We start from the raw sequence: 14,570 nt of genomic DNA, 5'->3' as shown, positions 1-14,570 counted from the left end.
ACCCCACGGTTGTGAACTCTGAGGCGGGAGTTGAGATGGCTAGAGTGCCGGTGGCGAAAGTCTCGCTCTGAGGACCATCGAACACTGGTTAGAGCTGCTGTTGCAGCCTATCATGTGGCAATAAGGGCAACAAAAAAGGATTTTTATGCTGCCTCTATTGCATCTGCAGAGTGCTGTTCCAGGAAACTGTTCCAAGTGGTCCGGAGCCTGGTCGGTCCAGTTGCTCCGGAACTGCTGGAACATGATAAGGTCTCCTGTGACGAGTTTGCTAAACACTTTGCGGATAAAATCAATCGTATTAAAAGCGATATTCTGTACACTGTGGATACAGGGAGTGAGCCAGAGGTGATCAGTGTTGCTTCGGTGGCGTGGGATAGGTTCCAGCTTCTTCCCTCTGAGGAAGTGGACAAGGTGCTTTCAACTTTAAAGCCGACCACCTGCCTACTTGATCCTTGCCCTTCGTGGTTCATCACGAGCTGCAAAGATAGACTGGGAGAGAGAATCAAGCTGATGGTAAATGCATCGCTTGAAGAGGGAGTTATGCCATCAGTGCTCAAGGAGGCGATAATAAAACAAATCTTAAAAAAGCCCTCCTTGAACCCTCAAGATCTGAACAACTTTCGCCCAGTCCCAAATGTGCCATTCTTAGGCAAGGCAGTTGAGCAGGTGGTGGCTAAACAGCTGCAAGCACACTTGGAAGAAACGGATTATCTAGATCCATTTCAATCGGGCTTCAGACCGGGACATGGGACTGAAACAGCCTTGGTCGCCTTGGTAGATGATATGAGAAGGGCGTGGGATAGAGGCGAATGCACCTTCCTTGTCCTTCTCCATCTCTCAGCGGCTTTCGATACCGTTGACCACGCTATCCTCTTGGACCGCCTGCAGAGGTTAGGTATTGGGGGCACTGTACTGCAGTGGTTCCATTCCTTCCTCTCTGGGAGGTACCAAAGAGTAGCACTGGAGGAGGAGGTTTCAGATCCCTGGCCCCTCAATTGTGGGGTACCACAGGGTTCTATCCTTTCTCCAATTCTCTTTAACATCTATATAAAGCCGCTGGGGGCAATCATCAGGAGATTTGGGCTGCAGTGTCATCAGTACGCGGATGACACGCAGCTCTATCTCTCATTTAAATCTTCACCAAGGTTGGCTGTGGAAACCCTGTCCAAGTGTCTGGAGTCGGTGAGTGGCTGGATGGGAAGGAATAAGCTGAAGCTGAATCCTGACAAAATCGAGGTGCTGTTTGTGGGAGACAAGGGAAGGCTGGGAGATATAGATCTGGTGCTTAACGGGGTACGACTGCCCCTGAAAGACCAGGTCCGTAGCCTGGGGGTCGTTCTTGACTCCCAGCTGTCCATGGAGGCTCAAGTTTCGGCTGTGAGCTGGGCAGCTCTGTATCAACTCCATCTGATACGGAGGCTGCACCCCTACCTTCCCAATCATCTGCTCCCACCGGTGGTACATGCCCTGATCATCACTCGCCGAGACTACTGTAATGCGCTCTACGTGGGGTTACTCTTGAAAACGGTTCGGAAGTTACAGCTGGTACAGAATGCAGCGACACGTCTGATTGCAGGCGGCCGCCGTAGAGATCACATCACTCCTGTGTTGAAGGAGTTGCATTAGCTACCGGTTGTGTACCGAGCCCAATTCAAGGTGTTGGTCTTAACCTTTAAAACCCTATACAGTTGTGGCCCAGCTTATCTGAAGGACCGCCTCCAGCATCGACAGGGATGCCGCTCAACAAGATCAGCCTCAGAAGACCTTCTCTGGATCCCACCAGTCAAAACAGCTAGACTGGTGAGGACTCGAGAGAGGGCCTTCTCAATTGTGACCCCCACCCTATGGAATTCTCTCCCAAATGATCTACGCCATGCCCCATCTATAATGAGCTTCCGCCGGACCCTGAAGACCTGGTTTTTTAGGCAGGCTTTTGGAACGGGCTAGTTTTACTGTGTTTTAAACTTTTAACTGTTTTATATACTGTTTTATTGTGTACGTCGCCCAGAGTGGCTGGCCAACCAGCCAGATGGGCGACTAACAAATCTCATAATAAATAAAAATAAATAAATAAATAATGACTGCTGCATATCACCATTACTATGCATATCACCATATCAGTTCACATACAGCCTGGGCATGTAGGTTATACATTCATGCTCATGGGCTATCCTCCATTGATGACTACACCAATCAGCCCTGCTCATGGAATCCATCCATGCCTTGTTTGCAATAGATGGACTGTACAGTGGAGGCTGCACACATATTCCTGCAACTCATATTAAAGGCTTACACAGGGTGAGGGAAGGCACATGAGCACAACTTACATGTCCAAACTCTCATCTGAAAAAGTCTTAAGTGCTTTGACAGGAAATAGGACATTTTTTCACACCCATTATACAAACAGAAAGAAATAACTATTGGCCACCTTGTGCTTCCTCTATAGAGTTTAATTATATATGAAACCTTAGCAAACAACTCTTCCCCCCCCCTTTTTTTTAATACACCGGCATAAATGAAGAGCATCGCCACTGGTGCTTAGGGCCCTGCATCAGCATATGCCAGACTGAAACTATGTGTACCTTTGCATAGAAAAGCAGTTGAGAGTAGGAAAAATCCTGCTAATTATGAAACAAACCAGACTTTAAAAGCATTATTTGGTTGGGGCAATAAAGCAGTTGGGTCTCTTTGAATTTATGATGCTTCAGCAGTATTCAGTTTACATTAGATTCACAGCCTCCAGTGACTGTTGAAGGGAGCAAAAGGAAGCAGAAAATGCAGCATTTGCAGGGCTCTTCATGAGCCAGAAACTGGCCTATTGATGTTAATAGCCTTTTTTGCGATTTTTAGTTTGCTAGAAGAGAAGCAGGGTGAAGACTGACACGCAAAGATTAGGAAGCAGCAGGAAGCTTCTTTTAAAAGGATAAAAATGGGCATTTTTGCATTCACCAGCACTTACCTCCTGCTCACGCTGAAATATTACAACGCGACCCCCCTTGTCCCCTGTCGCTAGTAATTCTCCTGTGTGGTTGAATTCTACTGTAGAGATAATATCAGCTGAAAAGAAAAAGACAAAGGCAATTTAAGTAAACTACAGACTGGCTTTGCACAGGCAGCTAAAGGCCTCATTGCCTATATGGTTACAGGAACAACCATTGTCAGGGCTTTGCCTCCCCAGTGGAATTTCTACAAAGCACTTAAAATTTTCTATGGTACTTGAATATCATTAAGGGAATTCACAGACATTAGCAGCAAAGAATTGTCAAGGTTTAAAAATCCATATGAGCACTTCAGTAGTTGGACATTACAAGTTCTATTTTGTCAGCAGCATAAATCACTGGAATATTAACACTGGCTGAGGAACTGGTGTGTAGAAAAAGCATGAGCCTTTATACTTTGTGAGTGCTAGCCAGCAGTCCCCAAGTCATTCATGGGACAAAGTAGCTTTGCTACAGTGAAGAGAAGATTATACAGCCACAAGAGTGGCTGTATACTATAGCCAGCAGGGAGTTTTCACATTCCGCAATGTTAAATTGAAAATAACCCCCATGCCATTCTGATGCTTCCCATAAGCTCATTTCAAAACAAAACCTTACAAAATGTATAGTCCTGAACTCAGAAACGCTTGCTTAACAACCCTCTCAATTTTCATGGTGATGCACAAAACAGTCAGAGAGAATAGACAGTTCAAAGTGTAAAAAGAGAGGAAAAATCCCAGAGCCCTTTTGGGCTTGTGAGAGTTCTCATTGAGAGTTCTCATAATCTGTTGAAATTCATTAAAAATCAACCATGTTCACAGAGTACCTGTAATCTTAATACTGACCTTGCTCCATACTCTGACCTTCATCTTCCGCAGTTTAAAAGTTAAAAAAAATGCCTGGCTGATTTTTAATTAATTTAAGAAATTTTGGCTGGAACCCAATGATAACATTGGGCATGCTCAGTAAGAACCAACCGTAAGAGTTCTAAAAGCCAGACTCACAGCTGCTGGGCTTGCCTAATCAGGGGGCCACACCCACACCAAACTTTGATTTCACGCGAGACAGTCATGGCTTCCCTCAGAGAATCCTGGGAAGTGTAGTTTGTGAAGGGTGTTGAGAGGCGACTCATGTTCCACTGAGAGAGCTTCAGTGGCCAGACTGGTTTAACAGTCAGCCACTCTGAAGTCTGTGAGGGGAACAGGGTGTTTCCTAGCAACTCTCAGCACCCTTCAATCCCCAAATAGATGCCCATCTACTAAGCTGGGATCAAGGTCCTTCTGTTAATTTACAACTTGACCCTGAACAATTTAAGTCCAGGATACCCTAGGGATCACCTGAAACATTATTTCCCACCTCAGTCACTGAGATCATCTGCAGGAGCATCGCTGCTCATCCCCTGAGCTGGTGTGGCTCATTTGACAACAAGAAATGGAGCCTTAAGTGTCATCGGCCCAATCCTGTGGAATGCTCTGCCAATAGAGATTCACCATGCACCTTGTGTTCTGACTATTAAATGCCTGTTGAAAACTTTTCTATGTCACCAGGCTTGTGAAGGCAATTCAGAAGATATCTTTCTGCAATAGTTAGTTAATGATTTCTGATTTTAAAGTGTTATATGGTTTTATTATGTGTGTATATGCACGGTATGTTGTAAACCACTTTGATTTGTTATGAATAGCAATATGTAAATATTTTTTATAAATAAATAGAACAAATAAATGATCACCCAGAGGGCAGCATATGATGGGAAACAGCAATGGCAAACAAGCCCAGCATCAGCATTCAGGTTGACATTGGCTTGCTGGGGCCCACCAGGTTTTCTGAAGCACCTTTATAAAAAAAAAAAAGTCTCATCAGGGGGTTTCCATTCAGGCAGGATATGGTTACAGATCCTCATTTTTATTTTTTTCCTTTAAATATATATTATCCTTTTCTATAATAAAGTGGTGCTTTTAACATACTTAGCCTCAGGGCAGTAGAAGCAACCCCTATTTTATACAGTCACAAGAGGCCAGCGTGGATTTTTCACATTCCGCAATGTTAAATTGAAAACACCCCCATGCTATTCTGACGCTTCCCATAAGCTCATTTCAAAACAAAACCTTACAAAACCTATAGTCCTGAACTCAGAAACGCTTGCTTAACAACCCTCTCAATTTTCATGGCGATACACAAAACAGTCAGAGAGAATTGACAGTTCAAAGTCTAAAAAGAGAGAAAAAAACCTCAGAGACCTTTTGGACTTTTTTCTCTCAGAATTCTCATAATCTGTTGAAATTCATTAAAAATCAGCCATGTTCACATAGTACCTGTAATCCTAATACTGACCTTGCCCCCATACTCTGACCTTCATCTTCTGCAGTTTAAAGGTTAAAAAAATGCCTGGCTGATTTTTAATTAATTTAAGAAATTTTGGCTGGAACCCTATGATAACGCGGGGTATGCTCAGTAAGAACCAACTGTCAGTGTTTTAAAAGCCTCACAGCTGCTGGGCTTAGCTAAACAGGGGGCCACACCCACACCAGACTTTATTTCATGTGAGACTGCCATGGCTTCCCTCAGAGAATCCTGGGAAGTGTAGTTTGTGAAAGGTGCTGAGAGGAGACTGCTATTCCACTGACAGAGCTTCAGTGGCCAGGCTGGTTTAACAGTCAGTCACTCTGATTGAAGGTCTGTGAGGGGAACAAGGCGTCTCCTAGCAACTCCCAGCACTCTTCACTAACTACACTTCCTAGGATTCTTTGAGAGAGGTCATGACTGTCCAAAGCAAACTAAAGGCCTGGTGTGGATGTGGCCAGGGACAGCTTTGGTTTAAATTTGGGTGGGAGGTTACCTGTGCCTGCTGTAGAATAAAAAGGTGGGGGAAATGCTGAAAAGCAATGATACTGTTCACAATGTTTTCCTTTTGGAAAGGAAAGGGGCTTCCCCTCTGCCCAGTGCCCACCCACCCAATCTCCTCCCCTCCCTGCCCCTCCCCCAGGTCAGTGTTGGACTACAACCCGGGAGACCAGAATTTCAATCCCCACACAGCCATGAAGCATACTGGGTGACCTTGGGCCGGTCACTGCCTCTCAGCCTCAGAGGAAAGCAATGGTAAAACTATCTTTGAATACTGTTTACCATGAAAACCCTATTCATAGGGTCAACTTAAGTCGGGATTGACTTGAAGGCAGTCCATTTCCATTTTCAAACATGACTGCACAGAAATAAATCCCATTGAACTCAAAAAGTATGCATATGATCAAACCCACCCTCCCTTCTCCTTCCTCCCCCTTCCTACCCATCCCCATCCCCTTTCCCTTCCAATCCCCTCAGAGGCACATGTTACCACATTATTCCAAGCTACACAGCAAGTGGATTGGACTGTGAAAGATCAACTCAAATTGTGTTTCCATTTTGACAAATTTTGACAAATTTGTAGGGCAGTCCAATATCTCAGAGAGGAGGTCAGGTCTCCTGCTCCCCTGGTGCATTCACTATAGCTGCCCAATTTCCCTGCTTTTTAAAGTTTGATCTTATATCTTGGCTATAGGTTTGTTCTTAAAACGCAAGGTTTTTTGCCTATTAGTGAATAGCCTTGTTGGATATAGTCTGTTCATCACTATTCTATATTAATTTTCATGTGATGTACATCATCATCTAGACTCTAATTGCATTCTAAAGCTTGAAAGACAGAGTGTGCAGCCTTGAAATAATGTCATCCTCCAGGCAGAGGAAAAGGACCCCTGAATGGCTGGATGTGGCAGCTAATGAAGGTTTGTTTATTTTAAGGGCTACATGAATATTCTTGTTATCATAGAAGTGGAGTGCTCAATCTCTAAAGAAGCTTTTAAATGATCATTACATAAAACATTGACAATGTAATACTGGGAAAGACCAGGGAAGTAACAGGCACCATCAAACATGGCACTTTGAAATTTCTGCAACTACATTCCACACTACAGCCACAACATACTGGTTGGAGGCCAAATTGCAACGATTCTTTGACATAATGCAACGTTCCTGCTTTCCAAGGGAAATATCTCAGCATCTCTCATAATAACTAAAAACTGCACGAATTATTTCGCTTTAAGATGTCTAGAAAAATGTTATGTCTCCTCCAATAAGTATCTGCCCAACCTCAGACTTTAGAACCACAGAGAAAATGGAATGCTGTGCCAGTTATCACTACCTCTCATTTAGAGCCTCAGGAAGCAGCAACAGGTAAATGACACCTTAGATACGATCCATTAATGGTCTCTCCTGTCGCTGTATTCCACCATCACCTTGATGCACTCCAAGATCATCTTCTCTTAAAATCATGACACTCAGTATAAATGGCACATTCAAAACCATGGACAGTCTACACAGACATTAAGCCTTTTAAATAAATGTATGCCAATGAGAAAAATACAGACAGGTTTAAATTACTATTTTTTCATTCCAAATGTTCACATCAATAGTGAACAAATGTTTTTGTTCATTCTGCAAAGGTTTTTGTTCTCGTGATGGAAAGAGCACTTAGCTTTAGCAGAGGGAGTACAGCATGATGTTTATATGTTCTTTTCAGCTTCTCCCCACCCGCCAAGAAGGTTGCTGGGAGGGCCTTCTACCATCCTTATTGTGTCTTCAGCCTCAGCATGGAAGGAGCTCATCCTGCGCCTTAGAAAAGGGGCCAGAACTGACCATGAGGTTAAAAAGGCAATAGAAGGTATCAGATTACAAAGTGGATGGGAAGAAGGGCCCAATAAGGTTCTCCCACCTGCAAATCCCCCCAAACCTGGAGGCAGCCATGAAACTCATACCCTTCAAATACCGATATGCAACACAAACTGAAACACATTTTCTCAGAAAACAAGTTCAATGGGTTTTACTCCCTAGTAAGTGTTTTTAGGAATGTTGCCTAAACTTTACATATTCCATATTTTTTTTGTAATTCTCCTGTAATCCACTGGGATATGTTTTGAAAGCATTTCAACACTTACAGCCCTAAAACTACCATCTCCTAAACCCACTCATATACTATAATGTCTAGAAGCTTGATATTTAATAATATCCCTGCTGTTATTGCTGTGCTATTTGGGTGTATGAATGGTTGTATGAATGAGTGTGTGATTGTATATGGAGTATGAGTTTTTTTTGTTTTTGTTTTTATTATGTGCCTGGGGGAGAGGATAGGGTGTTGGGAGGGAGGACCAGAGGGGGCCCCAATCAGCGCAGTGATGGGTAATGGGAGGTATGGCGCTGTGAGGAGGACACGCCAGTTAAGGGGAACTCGGCCCAGACAACTGGTGGCTGTGCCGTGTTCCGGTCCTCCTCACATCCACAGGATTGCTGGTAGTTCTACCAGCCAACTCTCGGATCTCCAGTTGCTGCTTTTTAATGCCAGATCGGTAAATAATAAAACCTCCCTCATCTATGATTTAATCGTGGATGAGGCGGCCGATCTGGCATGCATTACCGAAACCTGGGTGAGCGATCTGGGAGGTATTAATCTCTCCCAGCTGTGCCCACCTGGGTATTCGGTTCAGCATCTGGGTAGATCCGAGAGTCGGGGAGGGGGAATCGCTGTGGTCTATAGAAGTTCCATCCCTCTTGTTAGGCACCCCATCCAAGTGGCTAATGGCCTGGAGTGTCTGCACATTACATTGGGCCAGCGAGGCAGACTGGGAATACTGTTGGTGTACCGTCCACCCTGCTGCCCAACAGCTTCCCTAACTGAGCTGACAGAGGTGGTCTCGGACTTGGTGTTGCGATCTCCCAAACTTTTGGTATTGGGGGATCTCAACATCCATGCCGAGACCACCTTGTCTGGAACAGCTCAGGACTTCATGACCTCCATGACAGCCACGGGGCTGTCTCAATTTGTTACTGGCCCAACGCATGTGTCAGGACATACTCTAGACTTGATTTTTGCCACTGGAATGGGGGAAGGTGATCTGGGAGTGAGGAATCTTACATCTATTCCTTTGTCATGGACAGATCATCGCCTCTTGAGATTTAGACTCACATCGTCTTCTCCCCTCTGCAAGGGTGGAGGACCAATTAAGATGGTCCGTCCCCGGAGACTAATGAATCCTGAAGGATTTCAGAGGGCTCTGGGGGATTTTCCAGCTGATAAAACTGACGATCCTGTCAAAACCCTGGTCACTCTGTGGAATACGGAAATGACCCGGGCAGTTGACACAATCGCCCCGGTGCGCCCTCTCCATTGCAGAGCACAATTGGCTCCTTGGTTTACCGAGGAGCTAAGAGTGATGAAGCAAGAAAGGAGACGGCTGGAGGGTAAATGGAGACGAACTCCCGACAGCTGTAATTATGCACTTGTGAAGGCCTCCACGAAATGCAATGTGAAGGCGGTGAGGATGGCGAAGAAGCAATACTTCGCTACCTCCATTCAGTCATCTTGTAACCGCCCAGCAGAACTTTATAAGGTTGTCCGGAGACTTTTACACTCTGGTTCTCCAGACGCAATATTACCATCAATGGCCCGCTGTAATGAGTTTGCGAGGCATTTTCAAGACAAGATCATAAACATCCGTCGGGACCTTGACTCCAATATTGTAACAGTTGAATCTAATGAGGTGTCCAGAACACAGTCTTGTCCTGTTTTATTGGATGAGTTTCAGTTGGTACAGCTCGAGGATGTGGACAAGGTGCTTGGACAGATACGGGCGACCACTTCCGCTCTGGACCCTTGCCCCTTGTGGCTAATAAAAGCTAGCAGAAATGGAACGGCCGGCTGGGCCAAGGAGGTGATTAATGCCTCGTTACGAGAGGGAGTGGTCCCACCTTGCCTGAAACAGGCGATAGTGAGACCGCTCCTAAAAAAGCCCTCCTTGGACCCTGATAACTTTAACAACTATAGGCCGGTAGCAAATGTTCCATTTCTGGGCAAGGTTCTAGAGCGCGTGGTCGCTCGCCAACTCCAGGCTCTCTTGGATGAAACTGATTATCTGGATCCATTTCAATCCGGCTTTCGACCAGGTTTGGTACAGAAACAGCCTTGGTCGCCCTGTATGATGACCTCTGTCGGGAGAAAGACAGAGGGAGTGTAACTCTGTTGGTTCTCCTTGATCTCTTGGCGGCTTTTGATACCATCGACCATGGTATCCTTCTGGGGCGACTCGCGGATTTAGGAGTTGGAGGCACTGCTTGGCGGTGGCTGTGCTCCTATCTTGGGAATCGTCTCCAGAAGGTGATGCTTGGGGAACATTACTCGAGTCCCTGGGTGCTCCAGTATGGGGTCCCGCAGGGCTCAGTTCTGTCCCCCATGCTTTTTAATATCTATATGAAGCCGCTGGGTGAGGTCATCAGGAGTTATGGAGTGCGTTTCCAGCAATATGCTGATGATACGCAGCTCTATTTCTCCTTTTCATCTTCTTCAGGTGAGGCTGTTGCTGTACTGAACCGCTGCCTGGCCGCGATAATGGACTGGATGAGAGCGAACAAACTAAAACTCAATCCTGACAAGACTGAGATGCTGTTAGTTGGAGGGCCCTCTGCTCAGATGGTTGATGTCAGACCTGCCCTAGATGGGGTTACACTCCCCCTAAAGGAACAGGTCCATAGTTTGAGGATCTTATTAGATCCGCTTCTGTCACTTGAGGCTCAGGTAGCCTCGGTGGCACGAAATGCGTTTTACCAGCTTCGGCTGGTAACCCAACTACGACCCTATCTGGACAGGGAGAACCTAGCCTCAGTTATTCATGCTCTGGTAACCTCTAGATTGGATTACTGTAATGCTCTCTACGTAGGGTTACCTTTGAAAATGATTCGGAAACTTCAGCTAGTGCAGAATGCTGCGGCCAGAGTTCTTACTGGGACGAAGAAATTCGACCACATAACACCTATTCTGGCCCAACTGCACTGGCTTCCAATATGTTTCCGGGCCAGATTCAGTGTTGGTCATTACCTATAAAGCCCTTAACGGCACTGGACCGCAATATCTGATGGAACGCCTCTCTCGCTATGTTCCTACCCGTTCACTCCGCTCGACGTCTAAGGCCCTTCTCCGGGTCCCAACCCATACAGAGGCCCGGAGAACAGTAACAAGATCTAGGGCCTTTTCGGTGGTGGCCCCCGAATTATGGAATGCCCTCCCAGATGAGATACGTCTGGCGCCTTCCCTGTCATCTTTCCGGCGCCAGGTAAAAACCCACCTCTTCACCCAGGCATTTTAATGTATTTTATGCTTTTAATCTTACTTATTTTATTTCTAGTTTTCTTTTACTTTGTTTATATAATGTTTTATATTGTTTGCGCAATACACACTTGCTGTATTTTAAATATTGTGGTTTTATCATGTTGTACACCGCCCTGGGAGCTGCTAGCTATAGGGCGGTTTAGAAATGCAACTAAATAAATAAATAAATAATAAATAATAATATTCAAACACTAAAGTGAAATATAATGGAATATACAAATACGTATGGGCAAGCTGCATAGTCCCAAGGAGTCCAGTTGTAGACAAGGAAGGGGCTGGCTTGTGCAGTTGTGGCAAGCTGAGCAAGCCTTAGCCAGCTGGGGAGGACTAGCCTCAGAGGGAGGTAATGGTAAACCCCCTCTGAATACCGCTTACCATGAAAACCCTATTCACAGGGTAGCCATAAGTCGGGATCGACTTGAAGGCAGTCCATTTCATTTCCATACTAAAATAGGCAGATGCTTGTGCAGACAATGATTTGACTTACAACTGTTGTACTTTTAAAAAGTGGATGAAAGAATTGTTTACACTGCATCAAGGTAAGCAGGTAACCTGCTGATGAGTGGATTTATCAGGACTATTCTTAGAAAAAGATGTCAGAGGTTAATTCCATTGCAATTATTCCCTGTCTTCAGCAACTGCATCCAAGTGCAGTTTTCAGTGAATACAAAGCACAATCAGGGAGAGAGAAAATGGCTTTGAACAGCAGTACTGCAAGCTCAGGACTTCTTCTTTTTTTAAAAAAATGAAAGCTTTTACACATTTTTAGCTTTTGGCATCCATTTTCACTGTGAGAGGGACCAGATTTTATGGGTTTCCCCCCCCAGTATCTGATTTACATTTTCTCAGTTTTTTCACAAGCTTTCAGGACTGCAGAAAACCCAGGTTCATGGCTTTGTGATTTATCTCCCCCACAACCAAAACTGGTAAGCCATAGGACAAACCTTTCGTGGTTTGTCTGGAGCAAAATAAACCATAAGCCTGGGTTCAGACATAATGTTAAGCCAAACCATGACTTAGCTCACACCAGCTGCAGGAAGACTGGAGGAGAAGCACTGGCCACAATATTTTCTTCAGGAACCTGAAGATTTGGTCATTCACTAAGCTATGCTTTGGCATAGCATTACATCCAAACTGGCTCATGGTAGTATCTAACAAGGGGATTGAGCTAAAATAAACATACCACTTAACACCACTTCATCTGGCCATACTATTTTAAGTTGTGATCTCGCAGTTTGGTGATCATGTTTCATGCTTATTTCTGACTGTATCAATCTCCCAGCCCTACCCCAGAGATCACTCAGTATGTTGCTTTGCCATCAGCTGGGATATTTTTCAAAACACCAGTAAAAAAACTACAGTGTCAAATCCATTCTACACAGGACTAGTCCCTAGCATCCTGTTCTTGTCCGCACACCACAGAAGCAAGAGACAGGTTTACGCACCTGCAATGATTAACTGTTCAAAGGCACAAAGACTTTTGCTTAAAAAAAAGTGACTGTCATGCATCAATAATATGGCAACATGTTCATAACCCATGCTTTTAAAATACACTGCTTTTTTACAATTTTACCCTTGCAGACATGCATGTGGAATCCTACTGTGGAAAACAATGCTTTGGGAGAGAAGCTATAGCAAGACTGTGGTGAAAGAGTGAAACACATTCCCCCAGCTGCTTCTCCACTCCAAACCACCTATTTCCAAGTTATATCTAATAAAAATATATGTACAGCTATCAAGACTTTGTTGCAGGGCATTACTAGAGGTTACAAGAGACACAGAGCTGCTGTCACTTCAAGACTCTTACTCTCTCTTCCCCATAATTGTCTAGTGTAACACATACGTGTGATGTGGAGTCATCACAATGGGTGTTAGAGGCAATAACACACAGCACAACAATGTCATTTCCCATACTGAAAAGGAACATCACAAGAAAGAGACATGGAACGGTGACAGAACCCATATACCTCATAATGTCTAGGTCTATACTCAGAAATCTGGTGAAGCATGGAAGTGGTACATTTCATTTCCACTGGGTGGGACAATAACAGACAACTGGCTCCCAACATGGTCACATGCTACTGTAGTTATGTGCCACTTGATAAATTGTAATCTCCAATTGTAGTCTCCAGCGTGGGTTTGAATGCCCATTGATTTGAGCTTTTAAGGGCCCATTTCAACTCATTCTCCAAGACCCCAAGATCCATCCACTCTCTATGCAAGAAGCTTACTCCTCACATACATTCCCCCCTTCTAATGTCTGCTGGGCCATGAATGTCCGGATGGCATTAAGGCAGGTGAATAATGAGCTCTGTGCTGCCTCTATTAATATTTGCACAATTTTCTCTATATTGCCCTGTCTCTTCAGCACTAAGCATATTTACCAAGACATGAATGCTTTGTGAAGTTTGTCTTAACTAATTTATAGCAATTGCTTGCTGTGAATAGATTTAGGAAGACAATTTCATTGTAGACAGGGCTGTGACAACAGCTGAGACCCCCCACGAGGGCTGTGGTGGGATTTATACTTCTCTGAACAAACAAATATGTAATACATTGGAAGGAGACCTGTTGAACTGAAAAGGTTTTTTTTAAGTGAAAGACTTGAATTCCGTTACATTGAAGGCCTGTTTTATCAGAACTGTGCAAAGCAACACCTGCAAAGTTTTACCCGTCTGCTGCCTAATCTTGTAAAAGAGATTAACTGAAGGGTTACATTCCAGTCTAGTTTGCATGAGTGTAAAACTAACTTCATATGAATCAGCTATAATGTTAACAGACAATAAATGTGGTACACAGTCTCCTTTAGGTAATATTTGTAGATGCATCGTATAAGTCTATATTTTGCCCAGTCAAACAACTGAAACATGTGAGATATTTGAAGAGCATTAGCCCCATGATAAAAATGTACCCACTTTCACAGGACCAGAGAAATGAGTATCAGAAGAACTGTATTTTATGTTGTCAATTATCAACAAAAATCATTGCTTTCCTGTGTGGGTTTATAAAAAACCTACTTGCCAACATCCTAAATGCCAATCACATTTCAAACATTCAGCAAAAGCATGTGAAACAGTTCTCCTGGGACTGCAGAATATGAATGATTTTTTTTCTTCACTGAATGGTTGCTACCGTAAGTGAAGAGCCTGGCAATTCTGTAAGGAGAAACTAAAATTTGCTAACTGCCATAAATTTAACAAGCAGATGTTACAGAAAAAACTCAACATGTTTATTAATGTTTACCAGGAGAGCAATGTAATGTGTGAAGAGGCCTGGCAACCAGTGGCGTCACTAGGGTTGGTGTCACCTGGTGCGGTAACTCATGGTGTCACCCCCATGGACCTCCTCCCATACCAGACCATACAGAATCCTTAGTAATGTTTTTTGTACTAATGTTACTCGTA

At 44.2% G+C, this 14,570-nt stretch overlaps 1 protein-coding gene across 2 annotated transcripts in view; it reads right to left on the bottom strand.

Moving 5' to 3' along the window:
- Positions 1–14,570, bottom strand: part of PPP2R2B (protein phosphatase 2 regulatory subunit Bbeta) — a 367,792-nt gene that overhangs the window by 116,585 nt on the left and 236,637 nt on the right. For both annotated transcript variants that reach the window (XM_061616937.1, XM_061616938.1), the window contains exon 2: positions 2,960–3,057. In XM_061616937.1, the coding sequence (XP_061472921.1) occupies positions 2,960–3,057 (98 nt within the window). The remainder of the gene's footprint in view (positions 1–2,959; positions 3,058–14,570) is intronic.

This window comes from Rhineura floridana, chromosome 3 (assembly GCF_030035675.1).
Source record: "Rhineura floridana isolate rRhiFlo1 chromosome 3, rRhiFlo1.hap2, whole genome shotgun sequence".
NCBI classification, from domain to species: domain Eukaryota; kingdom Metazoa; phylum Chordata; class Lepidosauria; order Squamata; family Rhineuridae; genus Rhineura; species Rhineura floridana.
This window is presented reverse-complemented; position numbering and strand designations above follow the sequence as displayed.